This window comes from Sinocyclocheilus anshuiensis, unplaced genomic scaffold (assembly GCF_001515605.1).
Source record: "Sinocyclocheilus anshuiensis isolate Anshui unplaced genomic scaffold, SAMN03320099.WGS_v1.1 scaffold447, whole genome shotgun sequence".
Taxonomy (NCBI): domain Eukaryota; kingdom Metazoa; phylum Chordata; class Actinopteri; order Cypriniformes; family Cyprinidae; genus Sinocyclocheilus; species Sinocyclocheilus anshuiensis.
Window position 1 is genome coordinate 2,441,593 of NW_015552615.1, and position 25,673 is coordinate 2,467,265.

At 34.5% G+C, this 25,673-nt stretch overlaps 1 protein-coding gene across 1 annotated transcript in view; it reads left to right on the forward strand.

Moving 5' to 3' along the window:
* LOC107666002 (voltage-dependent calcium channel subunit alpha-2/delta-2-like) overlaps positions 1-25,673 on the forward strand; it is a 256,052-nt gene that overhangs the window by 153,717 nt on the left and 76,662 nt on the right. The window contains exons 5-8 of the mRNA XM_016457092.1: positions 743-787; positions 9,209-9,347; positions 23,525-23,656; positions 23,746-23,803. Coding sequence (XP_016312578.1) covers positions 743-787; positions 9,209-9,347; positions 23,525-23,656; positions 23,746-23,803 — 374 coding nt within the window. The remainder of the gene's footprint in view (positions 1-742; positions 788-9,208; positions 9,348-23,524; positions 23,657-23,745; positions 23,804-25,673) is intronic.

Genomic DNA, 25,673 nt, shown 5'->3' on the forward strand with positions numbered 1-25,673 from the left:
TTATTTTTATAATAATAATATTATTATTATTATTTACTCGTTTCTATTTTTCATCTTTAATGACAAATGCAAATGCAGTGTCTCAGTATTTATGATATGTATATTGACAAATCTAACATTCACTTTGATTAATGAATGAGTTGTGAGTATAGGCTGGTTTCACACTTGTCAGCTAAACATCTATATAAATGATTAAGCTAAGATAATTGAGGTTATGTTAGGGTGAGTGAATGATCCTGTAAGATTTGATGAAGTAATGATGGATACATGAACATTGAATCAGAAGATTCTAGTGATCATCTGGTCAAAACTAATGGCAGGTGAAGTTTCATGTCGTGTCATGTCAGTTTCAGTGAGTTATTATTTTAAAAGAAGGCTCAGTCTTTGTGAGCAGGTGTCTAATTCAGCAGCAGATCCCTAATTCAACAAACAAAAAAGACGATGTGCATGCGACAGTGAATACAAAAGCACAACAGACATCATCAAAACAAATGACAATTACCGTCTCACGACAGCGCCCTCAGGACAGGCCTGTAATTTCATTATTGCTTTATTTTCTTGGGAAACTAATGAGCTAATAGGGATCTTTTTTTTTTTTTTTGGTTCACATGAAAACTATAATGCAGAAGGCAGGTAAATCAAAATGACATGAGCTGGAAAGTTATTAATGGTCCTCAAGGCAATCATTTTTACATAAATGTTTACATTATTAATATTTGTGTTTTGTTTTGTTTTATTTTAGGAAAATGACATCCAGTACTACGACTCCAAAGCCGACTCGGATGTTGTAAGTGACAGATATTTGTATTTGTTTTGTGCTCTTTCAAATGAAAACTTTTCATTAACATTATATATGTATTTTATATAATATTTTAATAATATTGTTTTTTGTTTGTTTTTTTTATTTATAATGGATTTATTTTATTTAATTTTATGTATTATTATTATTATTATTATATGAAAAGTAATCAAAAACTATTAAATAAAAGAATATTATTAGTATATTATACATATATAATATATTGTATGTTATACTAATCTACAAAGGATCTATTAATCTACTAATCTCTTATTTGTGTTATATAAGTGTATAAGTTATAAGTGTCTTTATTTCATATTTAACAATAGGCTTGTTTAGTTACCTTACATAAGTCATTGTGTCAATTTAAAGCTCATCAATGAATTTTTCAAAGAAACCAATGATTTTAGGAGAACTATGAGACGATGTTGATTCTTAAAGGGATACTCCACCCCAAAATGAAAATTTTGTCATTAATCACTTACCCCCATGTCGTTCCAAACCTGTAAAAGCTTCGTTCGTCTTCGGAACACAATTTAAGATATTTTGGATGAAAACCGGGAGGCTTGTGACTGTCCCATTGACTGCCAAGTTAATAACACTGTCAAGGTCCAGAAAAGTATGAAAGACATCGTCAGAATAGTCCATCTGCCATCAGTGGTTCAACGGTAATGTTATGAAGCGACGAGAATACGTACGTATGCTCTTCTGCGTCAGCCCCGATGCATGGATGCGCTGTTTTTGTTCAAATTAAAGCGTAAATACACGTAGAAAACGTATCTTTGTGTCGCCTCTGACACAGAATAGCATACGCTGCTTTCGTTCAGCGGATATTCTCCAAAATGGCGCTACAGTGATGCAGAGAGACACAGAGGAGATAAATTGTTGAATAAAGTCGTTATTTTTGTTTTCTTCGCGTACAGAAAGTATTCTCGTCGCTTCATAATGTTACGGTTGAACCGCTGATGGCAGATGGACTATTCTGACGATGTCTTTCATACTTTTCTGGACCTTGACAGTGTTATTAACTTGGCAGTCAATGGGACAGTCACAAGCCTCCCGGTTTTCATCCAAAATATCTTAAATTGTGTTCCGAAGACGAACGAAGCTTTTACGGGTTTGGAACGACATGGGGGTAAGTGATTAATGACAAAATTTTCATTTTGGGGTGGAGTATCCCTTTAAGTGTTCTGAGTTATGAAAGTGCACCCTTTGAGCAACTAAATTCTGCTCTGCGATTTTTATGTATCATATACTCAGTAACAACCTTTCGATTGTATAAGTGAAAGGTCATTGCGGCTGATTGATTTCTCAGCGCGCAGAACGACGGATGAGTAGAGGAGGAATGGAGGTACAATGAGAGAGAGGAGGAACAGTAGAGCACGAGAAGTCATAAATCAGAGAGTGATTTTGTGCGGTAGAAGCGTGGCAGGCGTGTGATTAATGATTGGCCACTTTAGGGACTGTCAACGTCTCTAATTGGAGGACATCGCTCATCATTAAAAGGGGCAAGGGTACAGTGGCCCACCGACACCCTCGTGACCCCTGCCGGCCTGAGAAACACAGGGTCAGAAAGTGTGCTGAGCTCAATTCCTTCAAACACACCTGCACATCTCCAGAAACACTCGACACAATAGCACTGCAGCTTCTACTGTGTTCATGCCCTTATTGTGCAACTGTAGAGACATACAAATACTTACAAATCCTTTGAGGTTCAAAGAATATTGAATTTATATTTTGGTTTTATTGTATTTATAATTCATTAGATTAATTAATGACTTATTTATCAATATAATAGTTTCTGGGTGATTTCTAAAGACTGACAGGAATCATTACTTTTATTAACTTCAATAATTAATACATTTGTCGTTACATTTTGTCCAGTTGTTGGATTGACGAAGATTATTGTTATTATTATAATATTATTATTTAATAATATTTATCTATTTGTTAGCATTATTTTCATTTCATTTATTGCAGTACATGATACATTATTATTATTCATATTTTGTAAATATCACATAAAAACTATTTATTTATTTATTTTAGTACTTTTTACAGGTATAATAATAATAATAATTCATTATTTTTATTGCTATTTGTCTCTGAATTTGTACATATGCAAAAGTGTTTACATTTTCAATATATTGATATTGTTTCAGTGTATTCAAATGTACATAAAAGCTTCATTTATGAATATCTATGAGTACAAATGCAAACAGAGGAGTTGCAGTTCCAAGAAGAAGTGTTTTAGTCGACAAAGTCAGATGAGAGGTGGCAGTGGAAATCAGGTCCATCAGCCCAAGCTGAGGTTTCTCTTTTTATCATCACAGTCTTCTCCATCCATTTGGTCTCCGTCGTCTCGCTTGGCAAACCGTGGCACGGTGCCATTCCATTCCCTCCCACTCTCCTCCTCTTCCATGCTGTTTTGCGATGCCCTTTGGAGCTTTGCTCTCCTCCACCTACTGCAGGAAAGATCTGCTCTTTTTTCCTGCCCTAGAAGTTGTAATCTTCAGTCCTGCAGGCAGATCTGCATCACGGGCCATTCTAATGATGTTGACTCTTCCTCACATCTACTGACGAAACCTTTGGCTTGATGTCTCGCAGGAAACTTTTTTAGGATGTGCTTCAGATACTTTACAACAGGAAAATGCAAACATTTTGCAAAAAAAAAAAAAAAGTGCAGTACTTTTAAAAATCCAGATGTAGACCACAGTCTATAATAAAAAATAAATTGTACATTTTAAAATTCATAGTACACCATCATAATCCAGATGGTCCAATGGCTTCATCTTTAATTGATTACGTCGCCATTGGTCCAAAAGCACAGTTATTTACATTAAAACACCAGCATCTGCCTGCTGGATGTCAGTTGCCAAGTGCTCTGATGTACAAATAACAGATTAGCACAAGAGTTAGAGGTCCACTAATGCCACATACATGCTAAAAAGTCTAAAAGTCTTAAGTGAATGCACATTTAGATACGGCATAGGTGTTTTGTTTCTTGTTTCTAAAATAGCACTGTCTCTCTAACACAATATAAGTGTTTTGATTTTATCCTATTACAGTTAGTGTAGCATAATATGATATACTACCATACATGCTGTTTTTGCAGTGTGTGAATTTTATGTCCGTATACCAGGGTTTCTGCAGGTCTTTAAAAGGGCGTAATTCGACAAATTAAGGCATTGAAAGGGTCTTAAGTCTTAAGTTCGTAAAGTTGTGGCATTAAATATTGCATGTACTGCAAAAAATGAATATCTTTCTCAGTTATTGTCTTTTTTTAACCAATAGAAATATCTAAACATCTTTATATCAAGATACGTTTTTTTTATTCGAGATGCAAAATGAAAATATGACAAATTTTAACAAAATTTTATGTTTATGCCTAAAACATGAACACGTATCTGTCAGTGGAGTATGAAAACTTGTTTTCTCTTTAAATTAAGTAGATTTTCTGAGCCCAATGGCAGATATTTGTTCTTTTTTAATAAGCTCACTTCATTTTGATTTAAAAACAAAACAAGAACAAGACTTCTTAGCTCACTTTATTTTGCTTCTCAAGTAAATGTATCTTGATTTAAGAATCTTTAAACATTTGTACATGCAAACAAGACCAAAATATTGAGAAAGAATATCACTTTCTGCAGGTACAGTAGAAATTAGTGTTATTTCCATATTCTGGTGGTTGGGAACAGAGGTGTTCAGGCTTTCAGCTATTTGTTTGTAAACTGATTAATGGAGTAATCGGTTGGAAGCTGTATTTTTAAACATTCAAGTGTTGCTAATACAACTCATTGTGCTGTTTTGATAACATGTTGATGTATTATGTTCCTTTCAATTTATTCCTGAAATTTTCTTTACTTGGTCTTAAAGACGTCTTGAAAAAGTCTTAAATAAAACCTGCAGAAACCCTGGTATACTGTATAAAATATTAAGACTTAATTCTGCTTAAAAAAACATTGGAAAAAAAGCCTTTTTATATTTTAGATGGAACCTTATAAGAAAGCTGTGTTCAAAAAATGGTCTAAAAAGATTACATTTTTTATTGAATCTAGCATGTGATGTGATACATTCATGTGACGGTATAACATGCTACTGTTTGAAACATTTAATGTTGTGTTATGCATACTGTTTCTCAAACTAGATTTAAATAGTAAGAAGATCTGCTCTTTGTGCAGGGTTTATAAAATATAAGGATGCCATTTTTGTTTCTAAAAGTCTTTATTAGGGTTATTATTTTGTTAAATTTGGACTGTGACACATGCACACTAACACTCTCAAAAGGCAAAAGTGGAAGCGGCCTGTAATTTTGTTCGTGATTAAAATTAACCCTTGAAAGATAAAGGTCATTTTTGTCTCTCTTTAGGTTGACCTTTAATTAAACCTTCAAAACAGGGTGATAAAAGTAACAAATGAGGAAATGAATGGAGTTAAACAGGTGGTGTATGAACGGGGAAAATGAACCAATCACTGGATTTTGAGGTCCTAATTAGAAGCTGTCTTGGGTAATTATGACTGGACTCGACTGACGCTAAAAACACTCGAGTGAAGGATAGTCAGGTGGAAGAATAAACAAATAAAGGACATCGAGCTGAGATCCCCTCAAAGACGACTTTTCCAAATCAGTTGCCTGAAACGTGTCTAAACGAGCAGAAAATGGGGTGTAATTGTGTGTGCCGTTGATGTGTTGCCTTGAAAAGCGCAACAGTGTTTGTTATCAGGGTGGTCTGGTCATTTATAGCTTTCCTTCAGTTTAATATCTCGGTTTAACAAGCAGACTGCAGGAGTTTGGAGTGATTTTATGCATCAGATCAAAATGGACTTTTATGTACATCCTTTAAAAACGTTCCGACGTTTATTATAAATAATTCATCCGTGCAATGAAGAAATTCACTGTTTGTTTTTATGTTAATGCAATGCAACTTCCTCCACTTCTGAAGCAGCTTTTCTTTTTTACTTTTTCTTTTCTATTCAACATACTTTTGCATTCAGAAATGTCACCTTATAATGTCATTTTCATGTTGGCTTTAGCGTACTACAATTTCTGCGGTATGCAGTATGTACGTTGAATGCCATGTGAAAAAGTTTATGCGTGGAAAAGCAACATGACCTTCTGCATTTTCCAGAATATGCAGTGCAAAACTAGAGCTCACTGAGCGGAATTCTGTATCCACAATGCAATGTCCTCCACTTGACCTTTCATTTCCAGTGTGACTAAAGAACCTTAAGTAATATCAGCCACCATTTATAACACCATCTTGGCTCATTGTTTGATCCCAATGCCAAAAGATAAGACATATTTACACAAAACTGAACTGAAAATGTGAAATCTATTTTAGATTAACCTTTGGTTAATATAAGATCAAGTGACAACAGTGTTGCACAGTAATGTTTGCAACATTTATCATTGCATATTGACTATTTTGTGTACTATTTTTAAAAACAGCTCAACCCTAGTATTGCAATATGAACACAGCTGCTGTATTTAAAGGAATAGAAATCTAGCATTACATCACTTGCTCACCAATGGATCCTCTGCAGTGAATGGGTCCCGTCAGAATAAGAGTCCAAACAGCCAAACAACACAATAATCCACAAGTAATCCACACCACTCCAGTCCATCAGTTAACATCTTGAAAAGTGAAAAGCTGCATGTATAAGAAACAAATTCATTATTAAGGCATTTCAACTGTAAACTGTTACTTCTGGCCAAAATACGAGTCCATAATCCATAATAACTCTTCATCCAGTGAAATGTCCATCCCCTGTTGTTCTCTTACGTCAGTTTGTTTAGAACTGTTCTGAACTGTTTTCAGTTGTAATCAATGTTTGATCTGTGCATATTTCTCTCCTGATTCAGACAAGGCAACCTTTTCACTGGAGGAAGTGTTATTATGGATTATAGACTCGTATTTTAGCCGGAAGCAATGGTTTGAAGTTTAAAACGCTGTAAAGATGGATTTGTTTCTTACAAACATGCAGCTTTTGACTTTACAAGATGTTAATTGATGGACTGGAGTGTTGTGGATTGTTGTGATGTTTTTATCAGCTGTTTGGACTCTCATTCTGACAGCACGCATTCACTGCAGAGGATCCAATTGTGAGCAAGTAATATAATACAAAATTTCTCCAAATCTGTTCCCACGAAAAAACAAACTCATCTACATTTTGGATGGCCTGAAAATTAGTACATTTTCATTTTTGGATAAACTGTTCTTTTAAGTTTCTCTACACAGTATCAGTATTTGAAAACTGCTGTTTGAATAAGTGTTTAATCCTGTTTGTTCAGGTTAGCTTTAATCATGACCTACTAAAAATTTCTGATTATTAATGCTCTGAATCATGTATGGAGCCAAAACATTATTACCTAGAGTCAGATATGAACTAGTCATGAGTAAAGTCAATGCACCGTGTCATTTCAAATTATTTGCAAGGAAAACTGAAAGAAATCCCAACAGGTTTTCCCATTTTCACGAGGTTATTCGCATTCTATATGTGCATGTGCGTGTTTATGTCACATTGAGGGGTATTGGAAAACCACCGTCTCCATGTTCGGCTCAACAACAGTTTATAATTGCATTTTAATAGACAATTAAAGGCAGGCCATAAATCAGCCCTCACACTTGGCAGGAGGCTTGAATTTATTTTGAGGAAAACAAAAAAAATAAAAACAGTGTTTACTACGTCAACCCCAATTAACCCATGCCACTCTATTACTGTACACCACACTTCACCCTGCGATGAAGACAAGGGTGTTTGATTGTGAGATGAAGAATCAAAGACAAAGAGAAAGATTAATGAAGCACAGTGAGTGGAAAATGAATGAATAATAACAATTATTGAAGAAAAGGTCACACTCTAAAAAATTCTGGGTTATATACAACCCAGCGCTGGGTCAAATAAGGACATACCCAGCTATTGGGTTGTTTTGACCCAGCGGTTGGGTTAAATGTTTAACCCAACCTTCTGGATATTAACCCAACCACTGAGTCAAAACAACCCAATAGCTGGGTTTGTCCATATTTCACCCAGCGCTAGGTTGTATTTAAACCAGCATTTTTTAGAGTGCAGACTGAAGATTAACGATGACAACAATTGCCATATTCTTGCTTATTTTGCATGTTTAATCCAATTTTGTGTAAAAATGTCTTGTGCATGAAATGACGAATATGAATCATGATTATCATTTCAGGTTTGTTCGTCACACTGTTTATAAAGTTGAGCACATTGCATTGTGAGATACTGGTTATATCCTCTTTTTTTAATATTAGAATGATTTCTGAAGGATCATGTGACACTGAAGACTGGAGTAATAATGCTGAAAATTCCGCTTTGACCACAGGAATCAATTACTTTTTAATATATATTCAAATAGAAAAAACATTATTTTAGATTGCAATAATATTTCACAATTGAATTATAATTTTTACTGTGTTTTTGATAAAGTAAATGCAGGCTTGGTGAGCAGAAAAGACTTCTTTCAAAAACATTACAAAATCCTAATTATTCCTAACTTCTGTCTGGCACAGACAGAGTACATAATAAATACATAGTGCAAAATTAGTATGGAAGTACAGCATTCCGACTAAATGCAATTATCATGCAGTTTATGCATAGGCTTACTCCTTATGCTTAGCATACAAGAATGAGGTATTTAATAAATGCAAGCCGTTAAAATCCAGTGATCCTGCCATTTTTTTATTTATTTTTTGCTGGCTTGATACTTTCACTGAAGTTCTATCAAAGCCGGTCTTTTTGAGTCGAATTTTGATTCGAGATGCATTAAAATGCTAATTAGCTGCCTGTGTGGCGGGCTCAAGTAGGGGGTAGAGCAGCCGTCGTTCGGCAATCATTGTGGTGATTTATTGACAGGGTTAATCGCCTGAAGGACTTCAATGTGAATGCGATAGCCATCGCCGACACTAATTGATTTTCTGCAATTTGCGAACACTTTGATACCTACTGTTGTATTGTGTCATGGATGAATAGACTGTCGATGTATTATGGCTTTTCCTCTAAAGAGCCACCACCTTTGAGTTGTGGAGGCAGGATTACCCCTGTCATGTCTGTGTAATTAGTGTTTGTCTAATTAATCATGGATGAGTGTGTGTGCGTGTGTGTGTGTGTGTCTAAGTGATTTTCTGCACAAAGGTTTGCTGTGTGTCAATCAACAGTGTTGGGGAATAACTAGTTACATGTAACAGAATTACGTAATTTAATTACAAAATAAAAGTAATTGTAATCAGTTACATACATTTTAAGTAGGGTAACTTGTAACCTGTAACCTATTACATTTCCAAAGTAACCTTCCCAACACTGTCAATCAATGCATTCGGCGTGGGTGTGTGTGTGTGTGTGTGTGTGTGTGTGTGTGCACTGATGTTTGTCTGCTTCTTCTTGTTGCAGCCGGATGATGATGATGGAGAAAACCTCTTGGAAAACCCGAACTCTCTTTCTTTGGAGTTTGTGGATGATCCCAACTTCAAGAACAAAGTCAACTACTCATATACAGCCGTACAGATTCCTACTGACATCTACAAAGGCTGTGAGTACTGACAACAAGCACATATGCTACTGTTCAAAAGCTTGGAAAAGGTAGGATTTTTTTTTTTTTATTCAGCGAGGATGCATTAAATTGATCAAAAGTGACAGTGAAGACATTCATTATGTTGCAAAAGATTTCTGTTTCAAATAAATGCTGTTCTTTTGGACTTTCTATTCATTAAAGCATCCTGAAAATAAAAAGTGCATCAGAAAAAAAATCTGAAATGTTTCTTGAGCAGCAAATCAGCATATTAGAATGATTTCTCAAGGATCACGTGACACTGAAGACTGCTGAAAATGCAGCTCTGCATCATAGGAATAAATTACATTTTAAAATATATTCAAATAAAAAACAGTTATTTAAATGGTAATAATATTTCTGTATTTTTGATCAAATAAATGCAGCCTATAATTTCACGTAATAATATCAATAATATTGGGCTGCACTGGCTGAGCAATATCCTAAATTGAATTGGACTGAATGGGAAAAATGACACTTTAATTTTGCATTGTCTTGCATCTTGTAATATTAGATCACATTTTACCTTGCATGCTTTTGCTGATGGTTTTTGAGGATGAGAGCAAGTCACACAAGCTGTCCATGTTGACATCTGTCTGCTTTGACTAACTTGTGAAGGAGGATTTTGCACCCAAAGTTTGATTGGACACACTCCCTTTAACATCCACACAGGAAATAATTAATAAGTCTATTTTGCTCATGCATGATAACATTGTTAGTTGCAATTTAGTAATTGCATTTCATTGTTTTTTCCCCTCTATTCTATTAGATTAAACCCATTATCGGGTTGTGAATCAACAGTTGAGAACTTCTGATCTATATGATCTGGCTTTGGTTAAGTCAGAACTGTAATTTAATATAAAGCAGCTTCATTTTTAAAGATCAGATACACTCCTTATGCACATTTTCTTTTGTGTATAATGTATAGTAAAAATATACAGTGTATAATGTTGACTGGCTGTACTGTTTAGTAGGATTTATTTAGACATGAACCGTGTTTTACCTCTTTCCTCGTGTTACTGAAGCATTTTCATTTCTCATTATATGCCGAGTATCTGAAAATATCCAGTGGTTTGTGTGCGTGATGTGCTATCTGTCTGATATCTGTGGAGGATTTTACAACTGAATCACAGTCTTGTGTCTTTGATAGCATCTCTCGGGAATCCCTTGAGCGGTCCTTCGAAATGATAGCGAGATTCAATGCGTATGTTCTTAAAGGCACACAGAACGGTCTAATGACAGACAATTTTAAGCTACACACATATATGAACTAGATTGTACGTTAAGAGTACAGCTTTCGGAGAAAAATGTTCACTCTTTTGGTGTTCAGAAAAATGTGTTTCTGCGTCGCTCTGTGATTTGTTAGTGTGTTGACTAGGACGGATGTTTGTAGAATATCCTGAGTGCCTCCTTCATCTGTCTGTGGATGTTTGTGGGCTTATGGGTAATGGATGATTGCTGGAAGATGGATGCTGGCAGAGTGTGATCAAACATTTGGACGCTGTTACCTTTGCTCTGCTCGAATACATAACCATCACATGTCACTGTATGGAGGGTCTCTGGAGTCTCAGAGCTCTTTGATGCATAACACGGACATTTCTTTGACTGAGAACAATAACACAGGTTATATGAGAAGGATGTGTAAACTGTGAACAGAATATATTTCAGCTGTGTTCTAGATGACTATTTACTTGTTTTAAAAACAAGCAAATTATTGCATAAATAGAAGTAAAAATGCATTGGATCCGTGGCATAGTGGTTTGTAAACGTTATCTGGCAGAATCATGTCTCACTGTCAAATCTTGAGCCTAAAGCAACTCTATTAGCTGAAAGAATTTATTTATTTATTTTTATTTAGTTTGTTTTTTTACTCAAATCTTACTGTTAGGTGCACGATTAGAAAACACTAAAAAGTTTTAAAGGCAAAGCATTTTATGACAAAGAAACTTTTATTTTTTTATCATTCTTTATTTTATTTGTAATTTAACTTTATTTTTTAATTCTATTTTTTTTTTTTTTTTTACCACATTAAGACCAGGATCATTCATTTTTCTTTAAACTGACTTGAAGCCATTTTAATTTAAAAAAGTAAATAGAATACATTATACTCAATTTTGATTTGTTGACTTTAATTTATAAGTGTATATACCAGGGTTATTATTATTGTGAACTAAAACTAAATCTAAAACCATAAAAAAAAAAATACTTCAATAACCATTAAAAAAATTACTTGAAATAAAATAAAATAATAAAATAAAAAAGCTTGTTTCATTTTCATTTAGTTTAAGCTGAAGTCTTAAGTACTCTCTCTCTTTCTCTCTCTCTCTCTTGCTCTATATATTTATATATACTATAATAAATCTAAACAAAAATGACAAAACACAACAAAATTACTAGAATTATAACAAAAATTAAAATAACTAAAAATATAAACTTTAGAAAATTGTAAACACAAGTATTTCTTCTTTTCTTGAATTATATATTTATATAATACCAAACTTACCTACTGTGAAATTTTTTGACATTGGAAATACACGGACTGTTATAAACTGTTGCAATAAAGTTTTGTGAGGTCTGGACTGTCCGCTGTAACATGGCGTGACTGTGGGCTCATGGGAATTGTAGTTCAATAAAGGCCTGAGTGATAACCTCTCCACCTCTCTGCGGCTCACGCTGCTAATTTGGCTTAGAAGACAGTGGAGGATGAGGAGGGAAAGCAGCATTAAAAAATCACCATGACCAGGAACAGGGATTAAACATCACCATGGCAACAGAGATGTCCTGACCTGACACTCGGAGGGTGGGTTAGGAGTTCAGTGGATGAACACATCTAGATAAACGAGAAACAGAGAGTGGAGCTTGTAGATAGTCCCGCAAAGTAAATTTAACTGGAGAGGGAAAAACTGAAACCCTACCTGCTTCACTTCATGCCTAACACCCCTTAAGCACGGTAAAATCACTGTAAGTGGCTTATTGCTTTCATAAAACCAAAATCAAATCCAAAATTGTCCCTGTTTACTCTGTCTTATTGGGTCTGTCAGAGATGGATCCTCATAAGTGACAGATTTTTTTCTCTACATAGACAATGGATTGCTCTAATAAGCATAAAAATGGTCAGAACACACAAATGTTGTGTAAAATAGTCCCTTTTTATTTAATTGATGAAGTTGTTTTTAGTATTGTAGTAGGAATCAATCATTCATAACTGTAACATTAATTTTAATATGTGTAAACCCAAGTAATTGAGATAACTTATTTCAAATGAGGAAACCGTTTGCCTCAATTAATTTAAGTTTAGAAACCAGTAGTTATGAGTACTGTGAACTTATTTCATTTGAGTTCACTAAAAGATTATTTCCTAAAATACTGTTAAACTCCACTCATTTTTTCTTTTCTTTGCTTTGAACGAACTCAATTTAATTGAAGGTAGGATTTCCATCCAATAAATATGTTTAGCCCCAACTCATAAAAAAACTGATTCATGCAATGAAATGCAGTTGAGTTGGTCCAAGTTTAAATGAAGTCAATGAATTTATAAAGTGAAATTTTATTGTTTGTCAAATTCAAACGAAAACATTTACTTGGATAATAAATTATTGTAATTTTGTTCCCCCTACAAAAGTTTTTATTTAAAACTGATTTAAAAAAAACAATTTAAAAAATGTTTTTAGTCTGGACATTTGCATATACAGATATATATATAGAGAGAGAGAGAGAGAGAGAGATCTCAGTGGTTTGCAGTGGTGTTTTGAAATGAGGAGGCAAAGTCCTCAAGTGTTTTTTTTTATTTTTATTTATTTTTTATTTATCAAATGTAAATTCATGCCCCAGCCACATTCTCTTGGTTTACATTAATTATGTAATCAATATTCTATTTATTAAAGCCAAGTATGAATCTCATCAAGTTAGCATTTTACATTTATTCCAAAATAATAACTCAAGGCAGTAACAATTAAATAATATGCTTTATTAGTGAACTTATGTTCAGCTATTCTTTTTAATAGTTAACTTTGAACTATTTTTGAATTTTTTGGATCATCAGTCTTCAAAGCTCATTAAATATTGGTCACAGGCACAGAGATTTTAAATTTCACCTAGCTGATTACTCACTAAAAACTCCCACAGATCATGTTTTCAGGCCATTTCAATTGTATTTTAACATAACAAAGTGGTTATACCTAAGTGTGTGAGTTGTTTACTTAGTTTTTTAAAGTAATCTTCCCATTAGCACCATGATATTATTTATTCAGACTGTTTTTTTAACGGTTTTACAGTGTGAGATTGGCTTTTTCCCCACTAATAAAGCACAGCAGAACCACAAGCGCAGTGTTTCTCTTTGTCACAGACAGGGTTGTGTCCCGTCAGAAACTCTCCACAGCTGCCTTTATCCAGACGCGGGTCGAGTGAGGACTCCTGCGCTCACTCAGGCTTTAGCTGCTGTATTGTGTGGTGCTAATGTGAGACCAAAGCAGAAACTTTCCGCTAATAGCAGCGGCTCCGAGTGAAAATGTTTTGTGTGTGTGTGTGTCAGTCTTCATGCAGTAAATGGGCCGGCGTGTGTGTGAGTCCAGCTTTGGCGGCTCTGCCAGGCCTCCTTGGCATTTATTGAGATTGAGAACGTTTCCTCGCCCGCCTGTAATGAACCGTTTTATGATTCATTATCCTGCAGATGAATTCCGCTGCCAAGTCTGCAAACTTTCTAATTAGCACAGGTCAAACAGCCACACGGTTTCCGTCTAATTATCGACGCCTATTACGGAACGGACACTGGAGGAAAGCCATAGTGAGGTGGGTGGTGCGATGCTCAGACGAGGTGTTAGAGAAATTCAACAGAAAAACTCGCGCTCAGATGTCGCTCTTTCATAATGAACATCTCATTTATGTTTACCTTCATCTCAGATATCTTAGTAACACTTTACAAAAAGGTTCCATATGTCAAAATTAGTTATTAGTTGTTGTAAACAATGAAAAATATTTCTGAAAGAATTTATTAGTCTTAGTTAAAGTTAGTTTCACCAATTACTAATACATTATTCAAACCAATAAATGTTTTAAAATGTTAACATGAACCAACAATAAAAAATTTTTTAAATAACGTTAACAGATAAATAACTACTATTACTAATAAAAAATAATAATAATAACAAGTATTATTAATACTACTAATATTAAATGCTTCAACACATGTATTGTTCATTGTTAATGTTATTTAATGCATTAATTAAGGTTAACTGATCTAACATGAACTGACAATAAATAGTTTTATTTTTTTAGCTAATGTTAATGAAGATTAATAACTACTAGTACTAATATTGTTAATAGTGCTAATTATAAATGCTGCAACAATTAGTTAACGCATTTGCTAACATTAACTAATGGGACCTGAACTAACAATGAATAGTTTTATTTTTATTAACAAGCATTACAAAAAGAGTAATAGCTACTACTACTAATAAAAATGAATAAAAAATATTGTTAATAATGATAATAATAAATGCTACAACAAATGTATTGCTCGTTGTTAGTTAATGTTATTTAATCCATTAACTAACATTAAATAATGCTACCTGAACTAACAATGAACAGTTTTATTTTCATTAACAAGCATTAACAAAGATAAATAACTCCTACTACAAATAATAAATACTGTTAATATACTGTCATTACTGTTAATATTATTAATAATAAATGTATTGCTCATTGTTGGTTAATGTTAGTTAATGCATTAACTAATGTTAAGTAATGGGACATTAACTAACATTAACAATAAATATTTTTTTTTATTAACAAAGATGAACAAAGGCTTCTACAAATTAATAATAAATTAATAAATTAATTGATTAATTAATAAATACATTAATAATAATAACAAAAACAATGTAAGAAATACTGTTAATTTTAATAATAATAATTTTTTTTTTAATGCAACAAATGTATTGCTCATTTTTAGTTAATGCATTAACTAATGTTAACTAATGGGAGCTTATAAGTGTTAACAATAAAAATTGTTAACCTAAAACTTAGAAATAAAAATAGTTGTACAGTAAGAGTATAGAGATGTAGATGAGATCCCAGCTAATTTGGCCTTTGAAGAATTTAATGTGAAGTATTTGAGTTCATAATGAGGTTTCTTCATTTTGATTGCAGCAAATTTGAGCACAATTTGAGAAGTTGTTGAGCGAAAACTTGTGAACTTAACCCAAAGTCTCCATTTGATCTCCTTTTAATCTCATCTTTGTCTAGGACAAATAATTTAGAAATTACAAAAAATGTCCTTTTCTACAGTAAAGATCCATACTTTTACTGTTATAGTGTTTCACAGTCTACCTGAAGTTGGTTTTGTTTGGAGTATATACATGTAAATGCAATGGATTGGTCATGCCTTTAAAGTTGCTGCATGATATATTTCAAATGAATTTTAACATCCGTGTGAAGACCCTTCTGTCTGTTAGTCCACTCCTCCAGTGATGAAGACTATCATATCGTCAGCTCGACTCCAGCAGATTAGCTCAGCTGACAGAGAAACGGCCGCTTTAGTCCTGACACATATGCTAATACAGATCAAGTTCGTTCGTTATTATTCTGAGCAAACCTCTTTGATTTTAATCCCCGCTGTAAGAAACTGTCCCCGTCTCAAGTTGTTTTTCAGGCCTCAATTGTTGTTGGAGATTCTGTTGGAAATGGTGCTTATTAAAGTGAAATTGAAAGACTAATTGTGTGTGTGCATGAAAGGCGAGGAGAAGCAGCTTGAACGGATTAGCACCTCCCGTGGATGAGGACGACCTTTTTTCACCGTTCCTCTCAGACTTTGGGAAAAACAAACCAGGAGCCGGTACTGTGAGAGCAAGTCTGGTGTGATTTTTCCTTCCTTTCAGATGCAATCTGTGGGAAATAAAAGATCAAGACATGCAGGTTGACATACCAAAATTAGCACTTATATTTACATTTATGCATTTGGCAAATGCTTTAATTCAAAGCGACTTGCATTGCATTCAAGCTATACATTTTATCAGTTCAGATCCATGACCTTGGCGTGATGACTGATTTTATACACTGCAATACAAAATAAGACCAGGAACATGTAAGTATAAAAGTAAAATGTAATGTAATTAATGTAATAAATGTTAAAGTAAAAAAAAAAAAAAAGAATTCAAGTTGTATTTATTTTATTTTAGACAAAATAAGACTAGGAGCATGTAAATATGACAGTAAAAATTTATTGTAAGCAATTTAAATGTAATAAATTTGAATGCATTTTTAAAAATAAGTGATCAATTTCAATGTTTATTTTATTATTTTATTTTCATTTTGGACAAAATAAGACAATAAGCATGTAAATATAAAAGTAAAAAATAAAGTGTAAGCTATTTTAATTGAATAAATTGTAGTGTGTTTTTTTAACCATCTTGACACTTTATTTGCAGTCTGTCTTTCATCATGAATATTAAATGGTATTAATATAAATTCATTTTGAATAATAATGTTTAAAGTGATTTATGAGAACAAACAACTGATTGTACGGTGTACTATAAGGCATTATGAATAGATTATAGCGAATTAAGAGTGGCATTATAATGCATTATATAATACTGGTTTCATAGGTAGTGTTAGACGACCTGCAATGGTGTTTTACATGCTTCCAGTTTGTGTACAGCCTGACCGTGTCATTACCAGGACTGAACTGTAGTATCAGAGCGACATCAATCACAGCATCTGCGTGCGTGCCAATCCAAGATTTCATTTTCTTCCCTCTGCTGGAAGCCAGATATAACCGAACCCCCTTTGAGATGAAGAAGTGGGACTGCTATAAACAGTGGATTTGAAGTCGTTTTCTCTTCAGCGCCTCCTCCTCCTCCTCGCTCCGTGCGCTCGTCCTGCTCAGTGAAGGGGCACTATCGCTCTCCGCCACACTAATTAAAAACCTTAATGCAGCCAACGCCTTCCTTCATTCACCAGCACATTCACAAATTATATTTCCGCTGTTTATTGGTTACAGTATCATTTTAATTAAAGCTCTTTTTTCCCTTTCCATTTTCCGCCAGCAGTTCTGAGATTCTGTGCTCCGTAAGCAGTCGTTTTTTCCTGTTGTTCTTGCGGGAACCTTTTTAAAAAAGAGGAAGATGAATACTGTATGTGGTCAAAACTGAACTGACTGAAGTGGCTGGTTGTTGCTGTGGTTTGTAGGGTTCTTGTTCTGTTGTTCTCCATCACCTGAGGTCAGTGTGTGTGTGTATGACGTATGATCCGCTGCTCTGACAGACCGCTGACACTGATAGTGGATGTGTCTCGTCGTCTCTGGCCTTGATGTGCTCAGGTGTGGATGAGATGTGGATGCTAGGTGAGCTTCAGTTTGAGAGCTGTGAATGTGATTGTGCAGCAAACACAGAATGGGAGAGTATGTGTGTAAAGTTTTCGGTTGTTAAACAGCAAAATTGACAGTAAGATTGGGTGATTTTACTCTTTTACAAACAAGCTTCAAAAAATGTTTATGTCTTAGTTGCAATGAATGGTAATTTTGTCAGCATTTTACTTGTTTTTTCTTCTGTAAAGTTGTGTGTGATGTTCTCATAATTTTGACAAACATAAGAAATGATAGAAGCTGGCTGACAATTTCTAAAACTTTTTCAAACAGTACATAGTTCAAAAGTTCTTCCTTTTTTAAATAAATACAATATAATAATACATTTTATTTATGGATGTTTTTCATGACACTCAATGACACATTACGAGCACAATAAAATATCATAAAAAGAAATAAAGCATAAAAACACATATAGCATAAAACGTATAACATAAAACAGATATAAACATAAAAAAAAATCAAACAATAAGCTCACCTAAAAAGATTGGTGTGCTGTAACAGCATTTTTGAAGGTTTTTTTTTCCCGTTGTTGATGTTAAAATGAATAAATATTGTTAAAATTATGTTGTTATTTAAAGAAAAAATTTTTTTTTATTGCGTAATCTTAAAGGGTTTTTTCATAGATTTAATAAATAAATATATAAAATAAATAGTAAATATATAAAATATTCTAAAAATATATATATTCAATTAAATATGAAATTATATATTTGCAAAATACAAAAATATAATATTTTAATATTATAAATAAAATAAAATATTTCTAGTGTTAGACTTATAAACTTATTGGTTATTATCAGTGAGTTGATCAAACAGGTTCACAAATCCATCTAAATCTGGCTGAATCAATAATGAAAGTGAACTCTGATCCAACCAGAAATTAGAATCAGAATTATCCATTTTATAGATTTATTTAATGAAATGGTTCGTAACAGTTATTCTAGAATGAACAGCATAAATATAGCCTCTTTATGTGCACATTTTCGTAACTACAGATTTGTATATGATTTGTATATCCTCCATCATTCAGCAGCCGCACTGAACAGCTCTCATCCAGCACATGGAGCTGTTTTGCTAAGTAATAAGCATGACGGGATCGGGTATGAAGGATTTCTGGCTCTCAGCACACCCCATAAATCGGCCTCGTAACCTGGGCCACTCCTCGTGTGCCGCTTTGCTCCATAACAGACCGAGCGTTCAGCACAACCGCTGCTCTTAAAAGTGTCTGAGGGATTGTGCGTGATGGATTCTCACACACACACGCTCTTATTTTGAAGGATGGTCCCCATGTAGTTCGACCCCGCCACACACAAATTCTCCCTCGGAGGATATTTTTCTTTTTATCTATTGTCCTGTGCACGTCGCGTCCTCGGTAAATAAATCAACTGGGGCCTTTGTCTTGCGTCTGTTTCCTTATCTACCCAGCCCTCGTAATTCTGCTTAGACGACCTGCCACAGCCATGTGTGTGTATGTGTGTGTGTGTGTGTGTGTGTGTGTGTGTGTGCTTTGGCCCGAGGTGACCGGGTGAAAGTGATATGTGACCAGGTTGAAGGCCTTAACACTCAGTGAGCATCAGGGAGGGTCTGTTGTCAGAGTGACTCTCCTCTGGGAGAGCGGTAGAGCAGGAGACTCAGCAGCTCCATCATGTGTGTGTGTGTGTGTGTGTGTGTGTGTGTGTGTGTGTGTCAGCTGCTGTCCACTCCGGTGAGGTTGAATCTGCATATACCACCCTGTGTGTGTCTGATAATGCTGTAAACAGTGTGTGTGGGAGCCTACCGCTGTATCCTTGACTCAAAGACACACGCCTAAACATCACTTACTTAAATATAAGAGTAAACATTATCTGGAGCAGAGCTGCTATAGATTTTGAATTTGTGCACTTTCACCTGTTGTTAGTAATGTTTAGTACTATACAAGATTTTTATTTCATGCTGTTCCTTTTGAACGTTCTGTTTATAAAAGAATCCTGAAAATGTATATGTATCAAAAAAATGAAACGGCACAACTGTTTTCAACATTGATAATAATCAGAACTGTTTCTTGAGCAGCAAATCAGCATATTAGAATGATTTCTGAAGGATCATGTGACACAGAAGACTGGAGTAATGATGCTGAAAATTCAGCTTTGCATCACAGCAATAAATTACATTATAAAATATATTCAAATAAAAATCTGCTGTTTGAAATTGTAATCATATTTAACAGTATTATTGATTTTGCTGTATTTTTGATTAAATAAATGTCATTAAAAATTTAAAAAGTATTTATCTATTCATTTTACTTAAGTAATTAATTTTTATTTTATATCACTAAATGTGAACTGCATTGCATTATGTGATGCAGTCTCGTGTTCTCTGGTTGCATGCATGCATGCACATTTTGTCAAATGTAGTTGATCCTCCAGTTATTCCATGCATACAAAAAAGTTGACATACTGGGAACTGTATACATAATGCATACTGCAGAGATAGTATGAGGAGACTGCTAGTATGCTATTTCCAATGTCTCTGAAACTGAATTAACAAGTGCAGAGTGCTAGATAGATAGATAGATAGATAGATAGATAGTAGGGCTGAACAATTAATCGCATGCGATATTTAACGCGCATCTTATCAGTAAAGCCGGTTCTGTAATCAGTGGTAAATCTCCATCACCTGCGGGCTTTCACATTGAGCAGCATTAACTACACAGAGCCGTTGTTCACTGAGGAGCTGTGCTAAACCACATTCATATTCGCGCGATTTTTTTGATGAAAAATGTCATTTTAAATTGTAACAATATTTCACATTATTACTGTTTTACTGTATTTTTGATCAAATAACTGCAGCCTTGGTGAGCAGTAGAGACTTCATAAAAAAAAAAAAAACCTTTTGAATGGAAGTCTAAACTTTAAAATGTACTGTTTTCCTCTTCTAAGACCAAAATGGATCAAAAATGACCTGTTTTGATGAGTATATACTAGGCATGGGCCGGTATGAGATTTTGACGGTATGATAACCTTAGATAAAAATATCACGGTTTCACAGTATCACGGTATTGCGATTACAGCTCTAAAATACGTTATTTTTAAATGTCTGGGTAAAAAAAAATAACTTTTATTTTCCACTGAACACGTTTTATTTTTAAGAAACATATAGAACATTTTGGAACAGTAAACATGTCAGGCTAAATAATTAGAATAAATAATTAAATTCTTCTTAATTAAATGCAGTCACTTAAGTGAGCCTAAACCTGCAGCTCAACAATAATCAGAACATAAATAAATTATTTTCTGTAAAAAAAAAATCCCTATAAATGAAAAAAATGCAGTCACTTAAGTGAGCCTAAACCTGCAGCTCAATAATCAAAAATATAATCAAAACATAATTCATGTAAAAAATAAAATAAAAAAATTTATAAAAAATGCATGCATAAACCTGCAGCTCATCGTTGTGTACGGAACATGGTTAGTCTACGTTACCCGAAAAATTCCCATACGACAGACTTCGTCTTTTTCGACGGGGGAAAAAGATCCAGGGATTCATCTCCTTCGGCCATCCTACACACAGGTGACTCCGCTCGCACCAGCCGGAGGGGGAGGGGTCGTGTGACTCGCTACACTCTTCGCTGCACACAACTGAGGGAGTCCTGCACTTTCTGTCTTTGATGACACGTAAAAAAACTGTGCATACCGCAGGAACGGTATAACGGAAAATTTGAGTGGTTTTGAAACCGTGACTTTTCCAAACCGCGGTATACTTTGAAACCGGTTATCGTCCCATGCCTAGTGTGAATGTAATTTAGACTGAGACAGTATCACAAATAAAAAGAGGGTTGAGTCCTCTTTAAAGTTCAGGTACAAGTCAATTCACTGACTTCTTTCTCATTTAAGTTTTCTTAGTTAAGAACCGGTATACCTTGAAACCGGTTATCGTCCCATGCCTAGTATATACAAATAGTGTCCAATAATATGATCTCCAGCCACCTATAAAATGTGTAAATACTAACAGGTAAGGTATAGTCATTGTGTCTTTAGTTGTTCTTTTTGATAAATTCTCGATGTTATATTGCATCTTTGGTTCTTTAAAGCAGCAGGACAAACTGTAGATGCAGAACTAGAGAATAAAAATATCTTCTAGATCTTCTTCTATTGTAAAACCTTTCCTGGTTTCTCCTTTAAGAGTGTGTGTGGATCAGCAGCAAGCAGTTTCTCTCTCCGTACAGTGATGACCTTGCTCAAGGTCAGGCGTGATGTGTGGACGCTCTCCTCGGACACCGTTCGCAACAGTCACAAGTGCTTCTCTGAATATTTCCATATTTATGGAGTTCTGATGTGTGTGTCTCTTGTTATCAGAAATATCTGCTTTTTGTTTTTTGGTTTGATATTGTTTGTGGATATAAGGAGATTTGTTTGTCAGCGGTTTAAAAGGCCATATTCCCTTTCGGTTAGCATGTTCTTCAACAGATCACCTCTATGGATTGTCTTAAAGGGGTCATATGATGCGATTTCAATTTTTCCTTTCTCTTTGGAGTGATACAAGCTCTTGGTGCATAAAGAAGATCTGTAAAGTTGCAAAGACTAAAGTCTCAAATCCAAAGAGATATTCTTTATAAAAGTTAAGAGTCAGCCACACCTACCTAAAACGGCTCGTTCTAACACGCCCCAACATACCTACGTCGCTCTGTGGGAAGATTTGCATAACGCTGCCCAAATGTTCACACAAAGAAAGAAGGCATAACTTTTATTCTCACTGTAGTATTGTTGCCGCCGCCATATCCGGAAGACGCTGTGTGCTTCTTTGTGAAAGCGAAACTACTTTGTTTGGTCTTCCAAAAGAGGACGATATCCGCTTCGTCATGCCTAGAGCTGATCCGTGCTGGTCGCTGAGGAAATACAGTTTCAGAAAGGCGGGGCATAGAGGAGAAACAATAATGTACAGTATGTGGAAAATAATGTGTTTTTTTTACTTTAAACCGCATAAACACATTTCATTACACCAAATACACAAAATAATGTTCTTTTTAGCAGCATCATATGACCCCTTTAAATCAAACAATTATTATTATACATTTTTTATAATAATAACTATTTTATTTGTAAGAAGCACATATAGTATTATAAAGCACAAAATGTAAAGACATATAGAAAAAGGATGCCAAATTGTATAATAAGGATGAAAATTAAATTAAAATACACTACGATCAAATCTCAAATGTTTTGAGATCAGTAAGATTTTTTTAGTGTCTTTCAAAGAAGTCTCTTCTGCTCACCAAGGCTAACAGTAAAAACAGTAATATTGTGATATATTATTACAATTGAAAAATAATTGCTTTCTATTTGAATATATTTTAATTATAATGTATTCATTACATTAATGTAATGAATAATGTCATTTATTCCTGATGCAAAGCTGAATTTTCAGCATCATTACTCCAGTCTTCAGTGTCAGAAATCATTCTTAAATGCTGATTTGCTGCACAAGAAACATTTCTGTTTATTATCAGTGATGAAAAAAATAAATACTGTAATAAAACCATGTAATATTTTGTGGAAAACTTTGCAGAATTATTTGAAATAGACATTATAATTGCCTTTAATGTCCCCTTTGATCAATTTAATGCATCTTTGCTGAATAAAATTACTAATTTTTTGCACCATTTTGAGCATTATTGTATATAATAACTAAAAAGACTGAAAATATATGAATTAACAGCAAAATTGAAATCATATGTGAATGCTTGAAGCTTGTCCAGTTTGAAATGTTTGTCCACAGACTATGATGTGTCATAATGGTGTGATTTTGGTGTGTCCCGCAGCTCCCACGATCCTGAACGAGCTGAACTGGACTCAGTCTCTGGAGAGGGTCTTCATTGAAAACAGTCGTGAGGATCCTTCGCTGCGCTGGCAGGTGTTCGGCAGCGCCACCGGAGTCACCAGATACTACCCAGGTAAAGCTCTTCTGTAGGAAACCCTTCTGTAAACCACAGTACATCCATTTCTGCCAGCAAACTCTGAGTGTGTCCTGTTCTCTCTGTAGCCACAAAGTGGAGAGCGCCCAACAAGATTGACCTGTATGATGTGAGGAGACGCCCGTGGTGAGTGCCGTCACCGGTGCAGGAAAGACTCCATTTAGTCTGACTTTGATCGTGTTGTTTTCTCCGGCTCCTGGCAGCCTCTCCTGGCAGTGAAGTTCAAATTAAGTCAGACTGCCACAGTTTACAGTTCCGTCAGGATGTGTGAGCGGCATCCGGCAGGTTCAGTCTGTCCCCATGTGCTCGCTTCAGATCTATAGGGAAGACTTTACATTGCGATTTCCTGCGCCGTTGTGTTCCTGCACCAGTATGTGCTGTTCAAGGGACTCTGTAGCAAGCTTTGGCATAAACCGTCTTCTACATTTAGTTTTCTCTTTCACATCAACTACTGTCATGGCAGAACATTAGTTTTTTGTTGTGTGGGTACAAGCCTGGCTCAAGTGCAGCCTCCGAAATTAGAATTAAACCTAGCTATGAAGAGCAAATCAATGGAAAACTGGCTGAAATTAATTTTTTTAGCTGAATTTATTGATTTATTTATTTAGCTGAAGTTATTTTTAGTTAGCATCATTTATTTTTCATTTACAAATTAAGTATTTATTTAGCTGAATTTAAATTAGATATTTAAATATGATCAAATATTATTTGAAATAAAATAAAGTAATTTTATTTAGATTAATTTAAGTATTAATTTATATTTTAATAATAATATTTAATAATATTTTTTTTACTTGTGCTTTTATTTTTCTGAAGATATTTTAATTAATTCATTCATTCTGCAATCTTATCTATTTATTTACTTGTGCATTCATTTAACTGATGTTATTTTATTGTTATTATTTTTATTTAGCATCAGTTATTTATATATTTGGCTGGAGTTATTTATTTATTTAATATACATCTCTGTCTACTTAATGAAGAAAGAAGAAGCTGTTTAGAGGGAAAAGCAAGGTGTTTAAATGGAAAACAAGTTGTTATCAGGTGCTGGCGTGTTAGCCGGCTGGATGAGCGTGCCGCGGTGTTTCCCAGAGTACGGGAGTCTTAGCGAGGCGCTAATGAGCCTCTTCTTTGACAGAGTAATTAAGTTCACACTCAGGGAAAGTGGGAAAAAAAACAATCCCCAATATACCTGTAAGAAGCTTTTAAGCAAAAGACGAACAACACGAGCAGGCAGCTAGTTAGCTTGTTTGGCTGACAAAGCGCTAATGTTGCTGATGAGCCGGAGCGAGCTCTACATTGTTTTTGTTGTGATGCAACACGCTCTGCAGACTTAATGAGTTGCTTTTAATGCTTTTGCGAGTGTGTAGGCTAGCGGTGCTGTACAGAAGCACAACAGCTCTATAAGCGCAGGGATGATGAATTGGTTTGGAGCGTGCTATCAGCAGGCGCTGTGCTCCACATGCTGTTTCTGTTTTCATACGTCTCTGTGCAGTGTGAGGTATGACCAAACTCCTCCTCAGATGAGCGGGCCATCCATTCGTCTCGGACCCCCTTAATGAGTCATGTCCTATCATGATTATGGTGCATATCACAGTATAAGCAGCAGAAATGTTTGTATATGAAGTAACCATGTAATCTGATATTCCAGTGTATTACATTTACAAATGAAAGATATTTTATTTGATTATTTTCTCCTTTTGTTCAAACTTAATGGACACAAACCAAAATATAAGATTATGCATAAAATGCATGAATAAATGTTTCATAAATAAATGATAAATCTAGCATCAGTACAAAAGCAGTTTCGTATGTTGTAACAAAAACAAAATTCTCAGCACAGTAAAACTGGCCAACTGTCAATTATGATGGGATGAGACACATTTTGCAGCTGTAAAATTCAAATGTGTAATATTATAATATAAATTATACATATATATATATATATATATATATATATATATATGTGTGTGTGTGTGTGTGTGTGTGTGTGTGT